At 47.4% G+C, this 9128-nt stretch overlaps 2 protein-coding genes across 2 annotated transcripts; one reads left to right on the top strand and one right to left on the bottom strand.

The window, feature by feature from the left end:
• Window positions 1-258: 258 nt before the first annotated feature.
• actr1b (actin related protein 1B) lies at window positions 259-4800 on the bottom strand. The gene is made up of 11 exons (XM_068752529.1): window positions 4638-4800; window positions 3331-3395; window positions 3153-3228; window positions 2926-3051; window positions 2707-2831; window positions 2410-2626; window positions 2232-2324; window positions 1975-2149; window positions 1684-1745; window positions 1535-1575; window positions 259-1412 (listed from the first exon to the last, which is right to left on the bottom strand). Exons 1-11 carry the CDS (start codon window positions 4683-4685, stop codon window positions 1310-1312), a joined length of 1131 nt encoding a protein of 376 aa, XP_068608630.1. The 5' UTR covers window positions 4686-4800; the 3' UTR covers window positions 259-1309.
• Window positions 4801-5312: 512 nt separating this feature from the next.
• Window positions 5313-9063, top strand: marchf5l (membrane-associated ring finger (C3HC4) 5, like). The gene is made up of 7 exons (XM_068752875.1): window positions 5313-5407; window positions 6274-6344; window positions 6436-6638; window positions 6760-6890; window positions 6973-7144; window positions 7682-7848; window positions 7966-9063. The coding sequence occupies exons 2-7, from the start codon at window positions 6316-6318 to the stop codon at window positions 8128-8130; spliced, it is 867 nt and encodes a 288-aa protein (XP_068608976.1). The 5' UTR covers window positions 5313-5407; window positions 6274-6315; the 3' UTR covers window positions 8131-9063.
• Window positions 9064-9128: the final 65 nt, after the last annotated feature.

The following is a 9128-nucleotide window of genomic DNA, read 5'->3' as shown; positions in this document are numbered from 1 at the left end:
AATAAAAAGGATTTGCTCCACCTGTTTCTTTACCTTTCACAGGTAATTTAACAGGCGAGGCATGATTGGTTCAGTTGAAGCGGACACTGACATCTGCTTGTGAACAAACGTACTGCAGATAATATTATTCTCATCAAAGAGGGATGCTCGTCTGTAGATTTATATCTTCATGAATGCAGTATTTAATGTTGGGCCTGTGAATTTATCCCCTATTTAACCCCATATTATATAGAGCTGACAAAAAACAAGACAACGGGAGCAGCAGTCATTAACTTATTTATTATACTGAATTTACCAAAAGTAAAAGCAAACACTCGAATAAACATTATTGTACATTTTTAGTCTGTTATTCCGGGTTTTGTTTTTTTGTTTTGCGATGGATGGTTTCAACAAGCTTTCCACGGATGATGTCTTTCCTTTCTTAAAAACAACCAGAAAGACGACGTTGGACGCTCCGGAGTAAGGCGGACACGGGCGTGGACAAAAAAAATAAAAGACTTTGATCAAGGCGAGCAGCACATCTGCCACGATTGAAACAATGGCCGTAACCACGGTGACGTCTATCATCGACGAATGTCAGCCTGGAGTGTCACGACGCTTGCAGGAAGAAAACCCGACAGCGAGCCCGTTACAAACTCTCGTTCCTTCCGTCGACTTTACGATGACCTCAATCAGACCCACGACTGAAAAAACGACCATATTTCTCCCGTCAGTGCTTCTCGACTGCTGGAAAGCCAAAGTTGGATGATTTAAATAAAATAAAGCATTTTTCGACCGTTTTAATCAGCCGACTTGTTTACGAATAAACGTCAGAACATTTAAACATGTAGAAAGCTGTTTTCTGCTCGTTGACACCAGAGCTGCTTCTAAAGTACTTCAGGGGTGGAGAAAAAAAAAAAGTATACAAAATGGACATTACATAAAAAATCTTCTTTCTGGAATGGAAACTTCAAAAGTAACAAAAAAAAAAAAACATTCAGGGCTTATTGATGATTTTCTACACCTTGCAGGGCTTTTTTAGGGCAAAACCTCAGGGTGGGCCGACTGCAGGAGAGCCCAGAGAGCTAATCGCTGCCCTCCCAGACGCCCTGACGGCCCTCTGTGCGCGAGCGTTTGGAGGGGTGGGGGGGTCACCCTACAGCAGAAGGGGAGAATGAAAGGAGGAGGTAAGGAGGAAAATGAGCTCACATAAACGTGAGTTTCTCCAGGGGGAGGGGTAAAACAGGTGCAGGAGTCTCCAACAGTATGATGAGAGGGGGGGGGGGGGGTGGGCATTTGAGGGCAGTTCTGGGGGCCGACGGCCCCCCGACTAGAAGGTCTTCCTGTGAATGGCACGCGCTCTGTCTTCTTCATATTCCCGCTTCGACACCCACATCTTTTTAAAGGTGTCCAATGAAGCCAAGATGGAGCCGCTGCAGGGAGGACAGAGACAGAAATGATCACACATCAGACGAGAAGTTCGAAATGATCAGACCCTCAGATGTGTTTGGGCCACTCGGGGATATTAATGCCAGAACCGAACCAGGACACTCACCCAATCCATGTGGAGTAGAGCCTCTCCTGGGGAGCAGAAATCTGGACGGGAGCAAAAGAAACCGCGGGTCACAAAAACCTCGATCAAAGAGAGAAACTGCTAAAAACACGTCACAGGTCAGTCAGAAGAACCTGAGCCCCCCCCCCCACCTTGATCTTCACGTCTTTGGGCGCCAGCTTCTTGACTTCAGTCAGTAGTCGTTCCCCGAATCCTGGAAGAGAAGAGCGGCGAATGAGCCGCAGGCGGGGAACCAAAGCGCCGTCGCCATCGACTTAGCATTAGCATCTCGATTGCGTAAACTCTGAGTCTGAGGTGAACGGCGTCCCGTATGCTACCAACATTTAGCACCGATTGCTTTAAGGTGAATCAATCGTGGTCCGGATGGAAGCAGCTGCTCCGCCCAGCGAGCGCCGACCACTGCGCCATCACGGGACACCAACCTTTGATGAGTGTCGATCCTCCACATAAGACTATGGTGGAGAACAGCGTGCGTCGGAGGTCCATGTCAGACTTCTGGATGGCGTACGCCAGGACCTCGTGGATCCCCGAGCTTTCTTCTCCAATCAGGTCGGGCCTGAAGAGCAGCTCTGGAGCGCGGAATCGTGCCGGACCGATCTGGAAAGGGGCGGGTCAGGGGTCAGGAAAAGAATGTGTGCAATCGTTCCAGAACGCTTCCAGAGCTGCGCGACGGACTCACATTTAACGTGCTTCCGTCGGGGAGGACGTACTGAGCCTTCTCCGTTTCTAAAGTCTCGTCCTTTTGCGGGTTGAGCGATAGATAGCACGCCCTCTGCAAAAGTCAAGACGCATTCGATGAGACGAGGTAGCTCCTCCCCCCACGCTCCCAATCCGTTACCGGCCCCTCCCGCTCTTACCTCTTTGACGGTGCGAACGACCTCAAACTCCGCCGACGTGTTGAAGTTGTAGCCCTCTTTGCGCAGCAGCAGACGGAGGTACCGCGAAACGTCCCGCCCGGCGATGTCCACGCGCATGATGGAGTGCGGGATGGCGAAGCCCTCGTAGATGGGCACGACGTGAGTGACGCCGTCCCCCGAATCGAGCACGACGCCGGTGGTGCGCCCCGTGGCATACCTTGCGTGCGAACAGAGGCACAGGTAAGTAAAGCTTGGCGTGAACAGCCAATCAGGCGAGCGTAAAAGGCGTTCGCCTACAAGCTGAGGACGGCCTGCATGGAGATGAAGAGCGCCGGAACGTTGAAGGTCTCAAAGAAGACCTCCGCCGCCTTCTCCCTGTTCTTGCTGGGGTTGAGAGGAGCTTCGGTGAGCAGCACAGGATGCTTGAAACGCAGACGCGTGGAGAACAAGATCACCAACCTGCCCGTCGTCATCATCATCATCATCATCATCGTGCAGGGAGAGAGGCGCGCTCACCTCCTCGGAGAAGGTCTGCAGTTGCTCTTTGGAATAAACGTACTGCCAGATCCTCTCCATGTCGTTCCAGTCGTTCACTATGCCGTGCTCCATCGGGTAGCGGACCGACAACAAGCCTCTGTGCTCCTGAGACCAGAAGGATGCAAATCAAATTTGCGATTGATGCCGAAGCAATGATTAAGAAACCCTAAATATAATGTGTGTGTGTGTGTGTGTGTGTGTGTCACCTCTGCCTTGGGTCCAATGAAGAGGTCTCCCTCCAGAGCTCCTGCCATCACACGCACATGTTTGGGACGCCCAACGCTATAATCGCAAACGGAAGTGTGAGAGGAACGAAAATGTTTTCTGCAAGCGCAACCCTAAAAGTCACGCGAGTGCGGTGAGACGGGGTCGAGTCTCGCTTACTAGTTTGGGAAGCAGTACTTTGGGATCTGGTCGCCTGCGAAACCCGCTTTGATAACCCCCGATCCCTGAAGAAGACATTCAACATCACAGAGTTTGTTTGGGCTGCAGCAGTCATGAGACGGCGCCTGAGGTCAGCGTGAATCACCCGCAAAGACACGAGCAGCTCCACCGAACCCGATCACTTCGATCTCTACTACTACTTTGTGCTCGGGCATCAAACCGGTACTTTGGGTGGACCGGTGGAGTCAGTGGCAGCCCCTTAACTCTGGCGTCATCTTTTGCCTCCAGCTCAGATCATCAACATTAATCTCCAGTAAATTCCTGTTTCTTCTGAGGTTTTCCTGGTCCAATTTGTAATTTCTGTGTGTACAGTATTTACAATTACCCCCCCCCCCCCTGCATACTTTCATGCATTGTCCATATTATTTCTAAATATACTTGTGAAACTCATTCGTTACTTGTTCTTACCATTTTTGTTTTGATCTGTTCGACTGAGTTAATTTGTTTGAAAATCTGTGTGATTTTTAATCTTGCTAAACAAATAATCGAACCTGACTTTTAGATGAGCGATGCAACACGACACTAAAGCACTAAATACCCAATTCTGTGGCCTGATCAACAATTAGCATGTCTGTAATGCCAGTGCAACCCTTTTTAATTACACTTTATTCACTAAAATATGTTGACCAACTACTGACGTGTGGCTGCAGTTTCTAATGAAAATACCTTATACCGTATCAAATAATTGACTATTATAAAATCAGACTTCGCTTCTCTCTATGCTTTGAACCCTATATTATTATGTTTCATAGCAAAATACACGAAATAAAGACGTCAAAATAGACAAAAGCAGCAGCTATGCTAACCCTATTGTAACTACATGGGCTATAACCAGTGTGTCTACATCCTGCTCAAAGCGAAGACGCTGTTTATGCAACATATTGCGATGCTAATAGTTTGTATGCTGCTATATTAATATAACTTTAATTGCCAGTTCAACGCGATATGCTAGCTGTAATCTATAATGACAGATTTGGATCTTAGCTAACCGGTTAGTGCTTTAAGCTAGCAAAAAGCTTGATTTGGGGAGGATAAATCAAGGTGCTCCGACCGCACCAGTAACTTAAGCAACGTCCGTAGCGTGTCAGGTAAATCAAAGGTGTTGCCTATTTCACATTTAAGGACTGTGGTCGACGCCCAGCGCGTTAGCCACAACACAATAGCTAACCAAGCTAACGGCTAGCAAACACTCTCAGCTAGCGGCCTCGGGTTGGGTGTGGATGAAATGACATCATCATCATACTCACATTATCGATCACAACCGGTTGGTTAGCCAAGATGTCATAGGATTCCATGACGGACTTTGGTCAAATATGTTTCTATCGATCCGTGCGTGTATTCGCTTAGTGTTTTAAGCATGTAAAAGAACTGCCTGTCACGGTGCGCTGTGCCGTCTCGCCGCTGCCGCTCCTCTGCTGCTGCTGCCGACAGCTGGAACCGCCTCTCCGCCACAACAACATCAACGCGGCATTCATTTGACTGACAGGAACATTGACCAATCATATTTAGCAAAACTCAGACTGACAGGAAAGTGAACCAATCATAGTTTCGACGGAAAGCCACGCGTGTCCAGCCTGTCAACGAGCAAGATAAGCGCTCTTGTCAAACCAGTGTAAAACAAAAGCGTATTTTAATAGAGAAGGACCAATTTATTTTTACAGTTTCTTTTTAATGGTCGATGACTTTTTTCCAAGTAGCCATTTTTATTTTTTATTTCAGTTTTCGGCATAAATTAAAAATACAATAATATAAAAATATAATTAAAATTAAAATACAATAATATGATATGTCGCTTCTGATATGACGAAATGTTTTAAACTCGAAAGACATATTTTAAACTTTCCCGCAACTTTGAACGCAACACTGTCCGTCACAAAGCGCCGACCAATCAGAAAGCTTCCGTCCTCGCGTCTCTTCCTGGTAATGAAGAGTCACCGATCAGCAAAAAATACAGCGTAGAAGTACGATTAAATAGCGAAATTATTTCAAATTTGGATATATTCTTGATTTTTTCCTGGTACGTGGTGTCGTTATTTCGTTATCGGGTCACGGTTTATCTACTGACAGACGAAAGGGACACCTGTATTATCGGTTAACCTGGATCACTTGTCGTTCTCAGGCATAAATATAAAGTAACATTTTTCCTGTTAGCGTTAGCATGTACGTCGGGCCAGAACAGGCTAATTTAGGGTTACAATCAGCAAATACATAAAACTTAATAGACAGGAATAAAAGTATTACTGCTACTGCTATTGAGTCAGAAGGTGACACATACTACCAGGTCCTCTTTCGGTTCCTGCCTCCCCTTTAGCAGTAATGGCTGTCCAGGATTCAAGACACACAGTTTAGAAATAAAATAGAATAGCTGACCCTCACATTGCTACCGGTTAGCCTTGGTGCTAACTGGGTCTGGTGAAGTAGTTCTTGTACAGAACCCTCACAATCAATTTTTTTTTACACGTGAAGAGCTGTCTACAGAGCGTGTACTTGTACGTACTTTGTGTAGTCTGGTGTTGATGTCATCTTCGAGCGTTTACTTTAGCTTATTTTTGTTTCATGTTACTGTAAGAATAGTTAAGTCCCCGTTTCAGTCGTGGTTGTAACGAACTGTTCTTGTAAAGCTGTCTCTATAACAGTGTTTTATCACGTAATCAAATGTTTTACATGCAAAAAGCTCGAATATGACATAATTTAGGTGGCGTTCTGAGTGTCATCTGCCTCAACCTGGAAGAAAAGCTTTTCTTTGTCGGGATAAGACGAACGTTGTGCCGCCGCTCCTGCGGTCCTCCTAAATGAGACTGAAATGTTATTCGTGTGTGTATGTGTGTGTGTGTGATTGACTCTTCGACGTCCCCTTATGCTCATTCCGAGTCTCTGCTGCAGGCTTCATGTTAGCGTCTGGGAGAGCAGAACCCGTTCAGAGCCATGGCCTTCACTGAGGAGCAGCCTGAGAAGTAAGAACACCTTTCAGGACTTACCTGTGTGTGACGTGTTTTGGTCAGTCAGACGCTTTGCAACGTGACGCTGCTTCCGTCTTCTCTCCAGGCACTGCTGGGTGTGCTTTGCCACGGAGCGAGACGACCGCAGTGCCGAGTGGGTGAGTCCCTGCAGATGTAAAGGCTGCACCAAATGGATCCACCAGTCCTGCCTGCAGCGCTGGCTGGATGAGAAGCTGAAGGGGAACATTGGAGGCACCGTGAGCTGTCCGCAGTGCGGCACTGAATACCACATCACCTTCCCCAAGATGGGTAAATTAATGCTAACAAGCGGGAAGCGACATTTTTAATGCAGTCCTCCTTCAGTGGTCCGGGTTAGCAGGAGCCTCAGCGATACTAGCAACTTCTCCATGTGTCTTCGTCTCCTCCTCAGGCCCGCTGGTGTATTTCCTCCAGCAGATAGACCAAGCCTTGTCTCGGGCCAGTCCCTTTGCTTCAGTCGGGGTGGTGATCGGGACCGTCTACTGGTCGGCCGTCACGTACGGAGCCGTGACTGTCATGCAGGTCGCCAGACACAGCTCAACAACGGAGAGTGTGACCCCCCCCCCCCCCCCCAGCGTTCACCTCCGCATGTGTTCTTCTGCAGGTCGTGGGCCATAAGAAGGGTCTCAGCGTGATGGAGCGAGCGGACCCTCTGTTCCTTCTGATGGGTCTCCCCACCATTCCTGTGGCGCTGGTCCTGGGGAAGATGATCCGATGGGAGGACTGCATAGTGAGACTGTGGCAGAAATATTCCTACAGGCAGAAACTGCTACCAGGTAGTGACTCGCGGCGGTGCTAACGGCTAATCTGGAAAAAAAAAAAGTAAATGAATAAATAGCACGGCAGCCATAATCCTTTGTTTTCGCCGATGAAGAGAAACGAGACAGAAACGAAGATTGAGCAGGTGATTGTGTTTACATCACAATTACGTGACTATTTTCTGACACAGTTGTGGAAATGCTGAAAAAAATACACTCAATGGTGAAAAAAGAAGGTTCAAGAAACCACCAAACACAAAAAAAACCCCGCTGACCCCATCTGTCCACCCGGTGTCATGAATTAATGTAGTCCTGGTTACCACCGTACAAACAAAGAACAAGGCCTCCTCGGCGATGAGGAGGAGGATGAAGTGATTCAATGATGTTTGAAGGTGGAGCATGAGAATAAACAAGTCTCCGTAGTCTAGTAATAATAAGTAGATCGAAACGTGACGATAATGATCACATGTTGCTGGCAATGGTTGGTATGATGTCATAACTTCTTTAGAACAGCGAGTGGTTGATATGCGCGTGTGTGTGTGTGTGTGTCCCCAGGTCGCAATCATCATCTGCCCCGGATCCCGATGGACGGCACTGTTCCGGGAGACCACCGCTCTGTGTCCAGGACTCTGTGTGGAGCTCTCGTCTTTCCCTCCGTCGCCAATGTTGTGGGACGGCTGCTGTTTGGACTCGTGTCGTCCAACCTGCAGCGCACCGCGCTGGTGAGGCGGCGCTCATGTCCCGTTAGTCGCTTATCCGATGCCTGGGACGATTCTGTTTTCCGACGTTTTAACGCTGACCCCATCCTCTGATCTCTCTCTCTCTCTTTCTCTCCGCAGGGTGGTATTGCTTTTGTGTTGATGAAGGGAGCCCTGAAGATCTATTTCAGGCAGCAGCAGTACATCATCCAGGCCAACAGACACATCCTCAACTACCCGGAGAGAAGCCCAGACGGGCAGGGTGAAAGCGGAGAGGACGACACAGAGGACAGCGGCGACGAATAGTTCGATTACAGCGGCGTGGGGAGAGAGAAGAATGGATTGTACCAGAGGACAATGATCTTTTAAACTCAGGTGAACCGAGCGTTTTGGATAGCAGATGTAGTTGGCATGATAAACCTGCAGAATATCAATAACCTGAACAGGATGGAGTTTTCAGCCTGCGATACTTCAACTACAGCCGAGCTGCCGTTGAGTGTGTGCGAAAAAAACTGCCGATACGTCTTCACTTGCTTCCATCGCACACGGTGGCGGCGGGAGAACTGCAAGGACTGACTTCACATTCGCGGTTCCATCCTGCCTGTGTTTTCATGAATGGGTTCGACCTCCCTGACTCGCTGCACGATTCCCCGCGTGCATCCAGTGCGGCGGGCATTCTGATTGACCCGGTATTGTGGAATTTAATTGGCCCAACAAAGACGGGACTTTTGGAGTTACTTGTACTCGCCTGTCATTCTGTCTTATGATGAAACATTGATTCTAAATATTAACATATTCCCGTCATGTCGTATTAGAAGCACTTTACACAGTCAAGGTCGTGCCGTCTGCCAAAACACTGAACTGTAATATTCGGGTCAAATGCTACAAGCGAGCAAACCAGCCGGCTGAGTTAAACAGTTGACTGAGTGCAATGTGAAATCCTCCCCGCAGGTCCCAGAACTAGCCAGAGTCGAATACCAGCTTGTTGTTTGGCTGCGTGCAGTAATTTGTTTTTTTGGGTTTTTTAATGGCACAGCTTAAAGCAAACAAAGTTTGAGATGCAATTGTTGATTTGAAGCCTTTAATGCAAAAACAAAAAAACATGCATTTAAACGTGGTGGAGATAAAAAAAAATATCAAAAGTGTTTCAGGTCATCTTACCTGTCACATTATTTCATTTCATTTGTTATTAAATAAAACTGTTTCTAAAATAATTGGGGTATTCTTGTATGACAATAACAACCACACACACCCTTGTCGATCTAATCTTCTCTTTAAAAAATAAAGATACCGTACTCAGATTA

Source organism: Brachionichthys hirsutus, chromosome 19, assembly GCF_040956055.1.
Source record: "Brachionichthys hirsutus isolate HB-005 chromosome 19, CSIRO-AGI_Bhir_v1, whole genome shotgun sequence".
In the NCBI taxonomy this organism is placed as follows: Eukaryota; Metazoa; Chordata; class Actinopteri; order Lophiiformes; family Brachionichthyidae; genus Brachionichthys; species Brachionichthys hirsutus.
The sequence above is the reverse complement of the archived record's forward strand: the minus strand, read 5'-3'. Positions and strand labels throughout refer to the sequence as shown.

Excerpts from the sequence above, each read along its gene's own strand:
- actr1b (XM_068752529.1), bottom strand. The coding sequence starts at position 4,685 with ATGGAATCCTATGACATCTTGGCTAACCAACCGGTTGTGATCGATAAT. Across the intron at positions 3,396-4,637 it reads AACCGGTTGTGATCGATAAT|GGATCGGGGGTTATCAAAGC; the intron begins GTGAGTATGATG and ends TGTCTTCTTCAG. Across the intron at positions 2,325-2,409 it reads TCGTTCGCACCGTCAAAGAG|AGGGCGTGCTATCTATCGCT; the intron begins GTAAGAGCGGGA and ends TGACTTTTGCAG.
- marchf5l (XM_068752875.1), top strand. The coding sequence starts at position 6,316 with ATGGCCTTCACTGAGGAGCAGCCTGAGAA. Across the intron at positions 6,345-6,435 it reads ACTGAGGAGCAGCCTGAGAA|GCACTGCTGGGTGTGCTTTG; the intron begins GTAAGAACACCT and ends TCTTCTCTCCAG. Across the intron at positions 6,639-6,759 it reads CATCACCTTCCCCAAGATGG|GCCCGCTGGTGTATTTCCTC; the intron begins GTAAATTAATGC and ends TCTCCTCCTCAG.